This window comes from Schistocerca americana, chromosome 3 (assembly GCF_021461395.2).
Source record: "Schistocerca americana isolate TAMUIC-IGC-003095 chromosome 3, iqSchAmer2.1, whole genome shotgun sequence".
Lineage (NCBI taxonomy): Eukaryota > Metazoa > Arthropoda > Insecta > Orthoptera > Acrididae > Schistocerca > Schistocerca americana.
This window is the reverse complement of record NC_060121.1, coordinates 374,623,348-374,636,701: the sequence shown is the minus strand read 5'-3', so window position 1 is coordinate 374,636,701 and position 13,354 is coordinate 374,623,348. Positions and strand designations below refer to the sequence as shown.

Genomic DNA, 13,354 nt, shown 5'->3' with positions numbered 1-13,354 from the left:
CATACATTCCCGATCTCTCCATTCAGTTTCCATATTTTTTGTGCCCTGAAGAAACACATTTGTGGCTGCTGATTTGATTTGGATGAAGGTGTACACAGCTGCATGTAGTTGGTTCTGTAAGCAACTGAAAATATTTTTCCATGACATTGGCCATGTTGTCTCACTTGGGATAAATGTGTTAACAGCCAGAGTGATTACGTTTAAGTCTCGTTTCCATTTGACTGCCCGTTATGGACATTGTCAGTGCTTATTCAATGTGTAATATATCCTTCCTTACTAGCAGAATAAAAAGTGAAAGAAATACTAAATCTGCTAAAAAGAATGCAATGCATTAAGATAGGGTTGCTTCAGAAAAGGCAAATCACAAATGCAAAGACATGATGCGATTACTACATTAACATGCATCAAATTGGAATTTATGATCATATATTGTATTTCATCAGCTTCATTGCACTTTCTGTACCATTGCTCTTTATCTGTGCTTTTTGGTGGATCATGCTCTGGTGGCTGTTGCACATCATTGTTTAAAAGCATCTTGATCGTGAAAATGCTGTAATGATTTCCACGTAAAAGAGGTAATGAGTATTGAATGGGACTTCATAAAAAATAATGCACAGGTTCAATTTTGTATGTACACGACACAAAAAGTTATTGATAATTGTGCTGTCAAACAATGTGTGCACAGTCCTGATATATTGATTTGTTACGTAGAACTCCAACAACAAAATTAATCTATTCTTGGCAAAGGAATTCTGAAAATGATTGCATGCATATTTAACAAAAAAAGATTATTATTTATTTATTATTGTTGGCGAATTTTCCCTAAAAGGAAATCGTTAAGCTTATGACTTTGAAGGCTTGTTCTTCTTGTCCTTCCAGTACTCCTTCATTCTCTTGTTGAGGACCTCTTTTCTCTCCTCAGACCATTCTTGTTTGGTCCGCTGTTTTAGCGCTTCTGACTTTACTTCCCAATTGTCTGTGTGTTTTCGGAAGGTGCTTCTGTCTGTGGTGTTTGTGGTGCCAATTGCTTGTAGGTCTTTTCGGACTCCTTCCATCCAGGGTGTCGAGACTTTAAGCGTCTTGATGTGTTCTAGAATTTTCTTGGTGAGTCTTGTTTCAGGGAGTCTATCTAAATGTCCGTAGAATTTAAGGCGCCTTTTTCTCATATCGTTCTCGATGTTCGAATATGCTTCTACTGTTGAGTTCTTCTGTAGTCTGTAGCCATCTGGTGTGGGTCTTCCTCCTAAAATTTTCCTCATGATTTTGCGTTCTTCTTTTTTGATTTCTTCAATTTTGATTTTCCTGTTGAGTGCTAGTGTTTCGCTGGCATACAGTACGGCGGGTTTGATCACTGTGTTGTAGTGTCTGATCTTGGTGTTTCTGGAAATGCATTGTTTGTTGTAGACGTTTCGTACCATGCCTAGTGATTTCCGTGTCTTCTGTTGTCTGTCTTCGTAAGCCAGTTTCTCTGTTCCGGTCGGTTCGATGATTTCGCCTAGGTATCTGAAGTGTGTGACCCCTTTAATTTTGCCGTACTTGGTTGTGATGTCGTCGCCTCCTCTTGTTAGGACTTGCGTTTTTTCAAAAGAGATTTGTAGGCCGACTTTCTCGGCGCATTCTTTCAGGATTTCGATCTGTGTTTTTGCTGATGTTGGGTCATAGGTCAGTATCGCTAGGTCGTCTGCGAATGCTAGGTAAGGGATTTCCAGTCTTTTCCTTCCTAATGTGACTGGTCTCCAGGTGTTTTGTCTCCTGACTTCAGCTTCCCATTCGCTCATTACTTTGTCCAGGACGATGTTGAACAATAGCGGGGATAGTCCATCTCCTTGTCTTGGGCCAGTGTGGATTTCAAAGGGGTCCGAGATTTCGCCCATGAATTTGACTTTGGATTTTGTATTGGTTAGTGTCTGTTCGATTAGTCTTCGGGTCTTTTGGTCTAGGCCTTTTTCTCTGAGGATTTGGATGAGGGACTTTCTGTCGATCGAGTTGTAAGCCTTTTTGAAGTCGACGAAAGTGCAGATGATTTTTTTGGGGCTTGTAATGTGGGATTTTATGATGGATTTCAGGTTGAAGATTTGTTCGGGGCAGGCTCTGTTGGGTCTGAAACCCGCTTGGTATTCCGAGATGGCGGGTTCCAGTTGTCCTTGCGTTCTGGTGAGAAGGCAGGTTGATAGAATTTTGTAGATGACCGGTAGCAGGGAAATTCCTCTATAATTGTTTGTGTCTGTCCTGTCACCTTTCTTGTGTAGCGGGTGAATGAGTGCGATCTTCCAGTCGTCAGGTATGATTTCGGTTGTCCAGGTGTTCTGTATGATTTGTGTGATTTTGTTTAGCGAGTTTGGTCCTAGGTTCTGCAGCAGTTCTGCCGTTATTCCGTCTTCACCGGCTGCCTTGTTGTTTTTCAGTTTCTTTATGCGGTGGAGGATTTCTTCTTTTGTTGGTGATGGTGAGTCTTCCGGTGCGTTGGCCGGTTCTCGGGGTTCGAAGGTTGAGTTAGGTTCCGGGCAATTTAGTAATTTTGAAAAGTACTTCGCGAGCTCTTCACAGTTTTCTTTGTTGGTAAGTGCCAGTTTTCCGTCTTCTTTTCTGAAGCAGAGGTTCTGTGGTGAGTATCCTTTGACTTGGTTGGCGAACGTCCTGTAGAAATCCCGTGTGTTGAAATTTCTGAAGTCTTCTTCGATGGAGTTTAGCTGATCGTTTATGTATTTGGGTTTCTCTTGTCTTATTGTTTTCGATGTTTGTCTTCGAACTTCATAGAAGTTGTCCTGTGTTTCTTGTGTTTTGTTGCTGTTGTAGTTTGTGAAAGCTGTTCTTCGATTTTGTTGGGCGATTTCGCTGGTAGTGTTCCACCAAGGGTGCCTGGGTTTTCTAGTCAGCGGGATCAGTTCTTTGGCTATGTTCACAATTTTTTGTTTAAAGCTGGTCCAATCTTTCGCCTCTTGTTTTTCCCAGTGTTCTGTGATGTTCGATTCTCTGATCTTTCTTGTATCAAATTTCGGTGAGGTCAATTTCTTTTTGTGTTGTCTTCTTGGTGTGAGTTTGATTTTGATTCTTGTTAGGTAGTGGTCCGAATCTATGTTGGCGCCTTTTCTCACTTGGACGTCGTGGACTTCTTTCTGGTATTCATAGGAGATTGCCACGTGATCTATCTGGAATTCGCCTAGTGAGTGGACTGGTGATCGCCACGTCTTTTGTTTCGTGGGCTTTTTCATCAGGGAGGTTGACATGACTTTGAGGTTGTTTTGCTGGCAGAGTTCGATCAGTCTGGTGCCGTTTTTGTTGGTGAATTTGTGTGCAGGGAAATTTCCTACTGTTTTTCTGTAGCGTTTTTCTCTGCCGATTTGTGCGTTGAAATTGCCTAGTAGAATTTTCGCATTGTCTTGGGGTATTTTTGCCAGGGTGGTTTCGAGTTTGTCCCAGAATTTGTCTGTTTCTTCTGGTTTGTCCTTGTTGTCTACGTTCGTGGGGGCATGTACGTTGATGAGGGTGTTGTTCTTGTTGGCGTGTTTGATTCGCATGGTCATGAGCCTGTTGTTGATCGCGTTGACTTCTTTTACTGAGTCTAGGATGTTTTTGTTTACTGCGAAGGCCATGCCGAGGAGTGCTCCTCCTTTGCCGATTTTCCTGTTGGTTCCACTCTTGAAGAATCTGTAGTTTCCGTAGTCTATTGTGTCTGAATCCGTGTATCTTGTTTCTTGTAGCGCTAGGATCGAGATCTTTTGACTGGTGAGTTCCGTTGTTAGATTGTGTAATTTTCCCATTTGTATTAGTGTCTGTATGTTGAAGGTGCCAAAGTATGTGTGTGTTTTCTTGGGTAGTTTGCCAGAGCGCTCCGACTCGCCCTTTAGTACATCTCCAGGTCCCCCAGAATCCGAGTGCCTGGTTGCCGTCTTGGGACGGGTGGATCGTCCACCTGGGGTAATGTTGTTTTTAGTTGTACTTGCCATTATGCTTGTAATTCGTCTGGCTTGCGCCAGTTTGGTAGAACCAGGGATTTTCAGTTCCTGGAGCTCGTATCAGCCGCACCATTGGTGACAGACGCTGGCCAGAGTACCGGTGGTTACCACACAGACGTGTCTGGGCTTTTGTGTTAGTTTTCTTCGTTTCGCCAGTTTTTACTCCGGGTACTTATCCTCGAGGATGTGATAGTTTTGGTCCGCCCCGAGTATTTGATTTCCTCGGTGCCACCCATATCTGGGAGGCTTTCCCCTATCCGCCACCTGGGGAGGCGCCCGATGGAGGATCTATCAACCTCACACGGAAAAAGATTATTATTATTATTATTATTATTATTCAATAAATGAGAAAGTATGTAGAGCACAATATACATACCTTCAACCATTTTGCAAGCAACAGTCGAAATGAGTACAATAGGAAGAAGTCCTCACTTGCCAACTTTTGTCTGAGAAAAAATTAAAGGAGATTTAAAAATTATCCTTGACATTTCTTTTGTTCACAGCCTGTGGACTATAACCAATATTAGTTCTCTTATACATTACATTATATTCATTTTCCAGCACATGGTTGTCATACAGAGTAATTATTCCATCACATGATCATGATGATGATGATGATGATAATATGTCTTTTACAAGATCTGTTTGAAGTGATACATAAATTATGTTTACTTTCTTGTCAGCTGCTACCTGTATTAACTATGCTGAGAAATACAATACTTTTAATATTGCGTTGTGTTTGTGTGTGTAGCTTGTACAACATACCTATAAAATAATTATACCATACAGATGAGATTAAGGAAATAAAGTATTTATGTTATTAGGGAAAAAACTATGGATTGTATTAAATCAGTTGGTTTTCACTCTTAAACTCCTATTACATTTCTGCATTCTCCTTTTTGTACATCCAAGCACTTTTTCCTTAAGATCTATATTTAGGATTCTGTTTTTTTTTATTTACTAGTAAAGAAAAGTAACAGTAGTATTTTCAGGGACTGTAGTATGTCATTTTATTTCAAAGGAGAGCACATCTCTGACTTCCTAATAAATTAAATAAATAATGAGTGCATTACTGCCGATTGAATAATATAACTAAATTTCAGAAATAAGTAAACATTGTGAGGTTAAATATAATTTGCCAATGACATCAAAAATAAAAAGTATTTTCTGCTATTTTGTCCATGTAGCCCAGTGTTTCAGACAAATCAGACAGAAATTCCAAAAACAAAATCTTTCTCTGGATGGTTACAGACTCTTCATTACGGGTGTTTTGGCAGATAGAAAGCCAGTTGATCTTCATATCTTCCGAAATTATGAGTCTCCAAGCAGTATCCTGGGTGTTCAACATACAGGCTGCTTCTCGGCTCCTCCAGTACCTGAAGAACAACTTGTGTGGATGGCAGCACGTGCAACTGGAGCAGCACCATCATACTTTAGGTTAGTTGTGTCAGTTGTTATATTTTAGCAGAGGGTTACTTTTAGATTTTTTTGCTTGTGAACTGTTTGTGTTTCAATAAATTTGATTCTCAGTTAATGGTAAAATGATAAGGAGACGGAGTGGCTGTCCAGTACTTACTCTCAGGAAGTGAAATTCCAGGATTGCTGTCAGACATTTTTGAAAGTGAAATAACAATTCCAAGCTTTCAGACCTGTTAGTTTCTTCCACAGAGAGGAAAAAGGTATAGAGTTGAGGAGGAGCATCAAGTTACTTAGCACCTAAGTTGAGAGTGGGCCACCAGTTGCGAGAATGAGATGAGACAGACATGAAAGACGAGCCATCTGAGAGTGTGGGAGGTGAAAAAGTATGTTGGTAAGCACTGTTCCAGCTTCATTCCTGAGTTGGTAGGAGAAAGAGTGAGAAATAAAGATGGACTGAGAGGAAGAGAAATGATAAATGGAATGGATAGTGAAATTAATACCAAGGAGGAGGCAGGTGATATGAAGGGGGAGAAGAGAGATATATGAGAGGGGAAGAGAGAGATAAAGGGAAAAAATGTAAAAAGTACAGTAGATAAGGATATTTTTTAAAAAACAGATGGAAAGGAGAAAATGTAGATGTTTTCAAGGAGGGTTTCAGGATGCAACAGTATGTTGGAGAGCAAGTTCCTATCTCCAGAATTCAGGGATACTAGTGTTGGGTGGATGGGAGGACTGAAATGGTCCCTCTGGTGTAGCAGGCACTCATGTCCATTGAGTCACATGGGAGAGCATGCACAGTAACAGGTTATTTGTACCTAAGGCAGGCAGTTCTTTTGTGTCTGTTTATGCACTCAGTTTGCCATATACCGTATTGGCTCAAATATAAGCTGCAGCCAAAAAAAATTATTTTAAAGAGGGGGGGGGGGGGAAGAAATTTGTCACATTACATATTTACAAAAACTGTTCACAATATGGTGATTCTTAACTACAGTTTTTATGTTATAATGTAGATAAGTTACTCACAATACCATCCTGCTAGTCACTGCCTGGGCATATGTCACTACTCACTTCACTACCAATATTTGTTTCATCTCTGTCTGAATTTTCGTCACTCTGCCCCCAAAATATGTTGCCCTCACTACCACTACAGAGCTCTTCTTCAACATTTTGATTATAGACTCTGGTGATGTTTTGTGCCATGAAGAATGCACTTACACATAAGGTTGACAGATGGCTTTTCAGTCTTACCAGACGGAGTGAGAGCATGACCCCCTTGTAAAAGCTAATCAAATAATGTTTTTGGAAATGATCTTTCAGTTGGCATTGTTGTGATATCAAGCACCTGCAGTTTAGACGTCATACCTCCAGGTATAATGAGTAGGTCTGCCTCTGATGCAACGGCTTCATTCTTCATTTTGGGTATAAGGTCACCTGAAATGTGTACAACATTAGCGTAACTTCTTGCTGAGCAGTGTGCCAGACCTATGATTCCAAACAGCTAGCTAGTCCATTATTAATTCAGTTGTCATCCAGCCTTTTTCTTGAGCACAAGTCACTAAACCTTCAGAAAAATTTGCTTTAGGCAAATATATATGCTTCAGAGTGGCAATAGGCAGCAGCTTTCCTTCCTCTGCATTAACTGGTAATATCGAAGTAATTATTATTATTATTATTATTATTATTATTATTATTTCAGTTGTTCTTAATGTGACACTTTTTGCCCTCTTGAAGTCCACTGTCTTGTTGCTTGGCATGTCCAAAAGGAGGGATGCCAATCTGGTGTAGAGGGTATGAGTATAACATTACATGCCACTGGAAGTTGTGTTGAGAGTCTTGGTAAAATATTTTAGCAGTCTTTGTGCTAATAAACTACTTCTTCAAATAGTGGGACAACTTCTGTGCATAAATCTGCATCACAATCTGATATCCCCACAGAATACTGTCTGTGGTATGTTCTTCGCAATTTCCAAAGCTTTTACTTGAATTCTTTGTCGTGAGTTAGGTACCTTGCATTTCCTCTAATCTTGTGTAAAGGAAAGAACTCTCACGATATTTTCCGGCTTTGTGCCACATGCATGGTTCTTTGATGAAACATCAGTTTTCCAGTTTATACTCCAATGCAGTCAGATGCCACGCGTTAGATTCATCCATGTCTCACATTTTGTCTATTTCTCTATTAGATGTGCTCTTCAAATTACAAAAATCTGTGGATTTTAAGTTTGCGTCATAACTGTAATGAGTTCTGAAGTTTGTTGATGATTTTCTATTGATGTTATTCATTGGTGAAAATAAAATTTTCTCTTTAATTACAGAAAAAATGTGCCTGCCCTGTCATGTAAAATAACAGAACTGTGGACACAGAAATAATCACCACCTAAGTGAAGTGCCAATAATTAAAGACAGTTATATATTTTTTTGCCGTATGTACATTGATTAATTTCTAAACACTAGTTACTTGGTTATTTGAATTTATGGGACAGTCACTGCAGTTGAAGTTTCTTTGATACAAAATAAATATAGTATTTGTAGTGTTGTACAGATACGACATGCCCTAATTTATGTGACCAAATTTTTAAGAAAAAGTGCAGCTTATATTTGGGCTAGTATGGTAAAAAGCAATGCAGTGAATACACATTAACTGATAAACGACAAGGATGTTTCGTATGTTGCTATGCCTTTGTGTTGTAGGATTTGATAATGATACCTCTGGCATAAGTGATAGGGGGTGGATATATGGGACAGTTTTACAATAAAAAACATGGTATGAGTAGGAACTTGGTTGGATATTAGCCTGGGTACATCATATGGCTTGACAAGGATGTTAAAGAGGTTACAGGGTAGCAGAAGGTGACAATGGGTAGTGAGGGAAGGGTATCAGGTAAAGGCCTTCATTTGAGTGAGTGATATCCTTTGCAAGGTAATGTATTGAAACATTTGATGCCAGTGTAACTTTTTTTTAAAAAAAAAAAAAAAAAAAAAAAAGAAGAAGAGGGACTGTGTTAGTCAGAGGTGAGGGAAAAGCTTCTCCATCTCTTATGACTTTGGTTCTCCCCAATTTCCCCAAAATCACTTAAGGTGAATGCCGGACTGGTTTCTTTGAAATAACATGGGAAATTTTATTCTCTATCCATCCCCAGTCAGAGCTAATAATTTCCAATCACCTTTTCATCAACAGGGCATTAAACCCTACTCTTCCTTTCTTTTCCTTTGGTTTTAGGATAGGTGTGCAAGAACAAAGCCTGAGGGAGGTTGGTATAGACGTTGAGAGATTTGGTGTGTAGCAGATACATTTGTTGTAGTTGTACTGTAGAGAAGGGAGCAGTTGATGTGGCAGCTTTTGAAGTTGAGGTGTTATTGCTTTTTGATTGTTTTAAAAAGGATTGACTTTTGGATATGAGTTTCAATGAGATGGAGTTTAATATCAAGGAAGACATTGGATTTGAGTTGGGAAAATGAGGCTAAAGTGTCGCAGGAAGTAGAGCTGTTCATCACCAAGGCTATTTTTTATGTCTCTTTGTAACTCTTTCTCCCCTTGAGACTCAAGTATATGGATCTCGAGTTGGGAGCTTAATAACAGTAGGTAGTCCTCTGTTTCAAAAGATAAATAAATTTCTTCAGAAAATAAAGAATGGTGACCCCCGCCCCCACACACAATCCTTTTCCTACAACAGGCATGTCTTGCATTTCAGTGTATTCAGATTCTCTTTACAGAAAATTGTTGTCACCAAGTGATTAGCATAAGTGGAATACAAAATACAAACTGTATCTTTCGATAGACACACAAGTACAGTACTAACAAATTGCTTACAAACAATGATTGGTTTAAAATATGTTGATAAAATCTATTGATAAAATGGTGCAAGCTTATCGTAATTGCTGCTCTTCAATTAAACTACTGCATTGTCTGGCATTGTGAAGGTTTTCTGCAAATGTAGTAAATGGTACTGCATTGTTACAATACCCTTCAGTTTCTCATGAATTGAAGAAACAACACTTTTACATAAATATCAGAAATATATTAAAATGTTGAAATATGAATGTTTGCCTCTCATCATTCAGGCCAAAAGACAGCATTGTCACCATTCATAATTTGTGATGCTGCAAGAAGTCTGAAAAGAAAGAGAGATACTGGCTTTAATGGAACAGTGAGGGTGGTTCATGTGTTGTAAGTTGTGTCTGTGTCATTCAGTCAGTACAAGTATTCCTCACATGCTCACTACAGGTAGGTCTCCCTCATTTTTGGGTCTGAGTAACCTTTATTAACCTTCCTCATCCATCCTCTCTCCTCCCAAAGGAAGGAACAGTTTGTTCCAAAAACTAGGATAATGTGTGTAATTTTATACACGTCTATTGTCAGTACCAACATTTCTTTAAAAGGCAGGTATTGACCAGCAATTGTATTTCATAATTTTATGTATTCAACATCTCATGTGTTGGCCAAGTATTGTTGCTGGACCTTGCCTTTTTCCTTATTTGATCATTTCATCTCTGAAAGCTACTAATCCATCTTCTGTTGCATGCTTCTCCCCTATTTTCAGCCAGTCGTTGCTCAGTGATTCCTTTGAAACTCTCAGCAATCTCAGAGTCCACATGTGCCTCTGGAAAAATTTTGCAGTTCAAAATCTCTCTGTCACCATTATATAATCTATCAGAAACCTTCCAGTGTTTCCAGCTCTTTTCCACAAATGTAACCTCCTTCCATAATTCTTAAACAAAGTGTTAGCAATGTTTAAATACTGCTGTCTGCAAAATTGTACCAGGTTGCTACCCTTTTTGTTCTTTTCCCCCCAGTCCACGTTCACCTACTGTTTTCCCTTCCCTTTGTTTGCCTGCTACTGAATTCTTGCCTTCCATCTCAACTACATTTTCTACTCTCTCGTTGTTGTGGTCTTCAGTCTGAGGACTGGATTATGCGGCTCTCCATCCTGTACAAGCTACTTTATCTCTGAATAACTACTGCAACCCACATCCATGTGAACCTGCTTCTGTACTTATCTCCTACCCTCCCTCTGTAATTATTACATCCCACCCCCACCCACCTATCCACCCTCTCTCCCCTCTCACACTTCCTTCAAATTAAGCTGCTGATTCCTTGATGTTTCGGAATGTATCCTATTGACTGATCCCTTCTTTTAGTCAAGCTAAGTGACATATTTCTTTTCTTCCAAATTCTATTCAGTGCCTCTGTATTATTTATGTGATCAGCCTATCTAATCTTCAGCATTATTCTGTAGTATCACATTTTAAAAGATTCTGTTACCTTCTTGACTGAATTGTTTAGTGTCCACATTTCACTTCCATACCATGGTACATTCCAAGCAAATACCTTCAGAAAAGGCTTCCTAACACTTAAATTTATATTTTTTGTTAACAGATTTCTTTATTTCAGAATCACTTTCCTTGCCATTGTCAATCTAGATTTTATATCCTCTCTACTTCAACCATCATGAGCTATTTTACAGCCCATATAGCAAAACTCACCTACTACCTTTAGAATCTCGTTTTGTAATCTAATTCCCTCTGATCGTCTGATTTAATTCGACTACATTCCATTACCATTGTTTTGGTTTTGTTAATGTCATTCTTCTATCCTCATTGACCATTCCGTTCAGCTGCGCTTCCGAGTCCTTTCCTGCCCATAATCCCCCCTCTCTTTCATTCTTCCATCTAAACGTCCACATTAAACAATGCCCAGTCCAAGTAATTAATAAGCAGTATTTTATGAAGATTTGAGGGGAGCAAAGATTACAATAAACTTTCAAGTTTACTTTGCTTGGCATTTTGAGATGGCTCAGGTTCTTCATGTGTAGGGGTCTGACTCTTGAAGTTGAAAATTTAGCATTAGGTCCTCACAGTTGGTTGAACTAGATAAACTGGAAGATTGTTGTTGCAGAATTTTGTATGTAAATATATTTTCCACTGACTTTCTTAAATTATAGTATATCATACAGTATTTTGATTTTTCACACTAACAAAGACAAAATTACATTGTTCACACCTATTATACAAAAATACATTTGATCACATCACAGGCAAGCTTACAACTCTCACACTCTGCGGAAAAAACAATATTCCAAAGGATTTACATCTTTCCTTAACAAATGAATTCCTACTAGTTTTTACATTATTTATTTTAATTATCATTTCATAAATGAATACAGAAATAAACATAGTAAACGGAACAGGAAAAGTGTGCAAATAATTCATAATTTCAAACGTTACAAAAAAAATAACCTTTCAAAACTAGTACCTATCGATTATAACATTGAAACTAAAATATTTTATAAAATAATTCCTTTTCATAAGTTTTAGCTTGAAATAGAACATACTGTGTATAAAATTATATGCAAATTCTCAGAAAAGCAACTGAGGTAACCTGTTCAAAATTCGAAAAATAATACCGGTATCGACAACTACTGTTGTAGTACTGAAGTAATGCTAGAGGAGGATGTCACATTACTTGTCTGTGACAGAATTACGATGTCATTAGTTTTTTTATTTTTCTGGCTAAACTTTAATTCCTTCTCCAAATTTTTCTTTGGTTTTTTTACTGATCCCTCTATGACATACATCACGAATGTAGGAAAAGATAGATTGCTACTTACTGTAAAGATGAGACTTTTAGTTGCAGACAGGCACAAATAAAATACATTAACACATGAGATTTCAGCCACAGCCTTCATCAGAAAAAGAAACACACACCATTCATTCACACAAGCCACACAAGCAAGCACACCTCATGCGCACATGACCTTCAACTCCAGCAGCTTGGACCAGAATGCAGCTATCATGTGGAATGGAAGCTGCAGCCTGGAGGGGGCAGAGAAGGGGAAGGGGTAGCATTGTACAGGTGGAAGGGAGAAGAGTGTAATTTGGCAGAATGTGCAGGGACTAGAATGCCAACAGGCACAGCCTCAGGAGGTTATGGGGTAAGAAGGTGGGGGAAAACGGAGCAAAAAGGAGAGGAGCTGGGACAGATCGAAGTGTGCGTTGGCAGATGGTGGCAAACAAAGAGTGTGGGAGACAAGAATGAGTAGGAGGCGATCCAACAGAGAGGATGGTAACTGTTGGTGGAGGGTGTGGTGACAGCATGTTACCGTACGTTCAGGCTGGGATAGATATGGGATCAGAGACTTTGTTGTGAGGATAACTTCCATCTGTGAAGTTCAATAAAGCTAGTGGTGAAGGGGAGGATACAAATGGCTTGGATAGTGAAACAGCCATTGAAATCAAGCATGTTATGTCAAGCTGTGTGTTGTGCCACAGGTAGGCTACTTCGCTCTTGACTTTGGAGGCCTCCTATGCCAGCCTGTTCATGGGCCATTTAGAGGAGGCTTCTTAGCCTCCCAAAACACTGAAACCCTAGTGTGTTCTGGTTCACTAATGATATCTTCATGATCTGGCAGTGAACATTCACCCTGCTGGACAGCTCCTAGATTGTTATACCAATATAAAAAGCTATGCAGTGATTGCCACAAAACTGGTATATGACATTACTGCATACACAGCTGGCCCAGCCCTTGATGGGGTAGGATAAGCCTGGGACAGGACTGGAATACGAAGTGTTGGGTGGTTAGATTGGACATGTCTTGCACCTGTATCTTCCACTGAGTAATGATTCCTGTGGCAAAGGGCTGGGATTGGGAGTAGCATAGGGATGGACTAGGATATTGTGAAGGTGGGTGGGTGACAGCCCACCACTTTAGGAGGGATGGGAAGGATGTCATGAGGTGTGTCCCTCATTTCAGGGCCCAATGATAGGTAATCAAAGCCCTGATGATGAATGATGTGGTTCTGTCATTCCAGTCTGGAGTGGTGTTGGGTGACAAAGGGGACACTCCTTTGTGACTGGTTCTTGGGGGGAGGGGGGGTTTGAGGATTGGATGTGTGATGGGAAATGGCACAGGTGATCTGTTTGCTGACAGGGCCAGTGAAGGCCGTGGTGAGACCCTCAGCATACTGGTCAGGAGAGTTTTTGT

The 13,354-nt window shown here is 39.6% G+C and overlaps 1 protein-coding gene across 1 annotated transcript in view; it reads left to right on the top strand.

Moving 5' to 3' along the window:
- LOC124605794 (85/88 kDa calcium-independent phospholipase A2-like) overlaps nucleotides 1-13,354 on the top strand; it is a 170,782-nt gene that overhangs the window by 118,078 nt on the left and 39,350 nt on the right. The window contains exon 9 of the mRNA XM_047137686.1: nucleotides 5,208-5,393. Within this exon, the coding sequence (XP_046993642.1) occupies nucleotides 5,208-5,393 (186 nt within the window). The remainder of the gene's footprint in view (nucleotides 1-5,207; nucleotides 5,394-13,354) is intronic.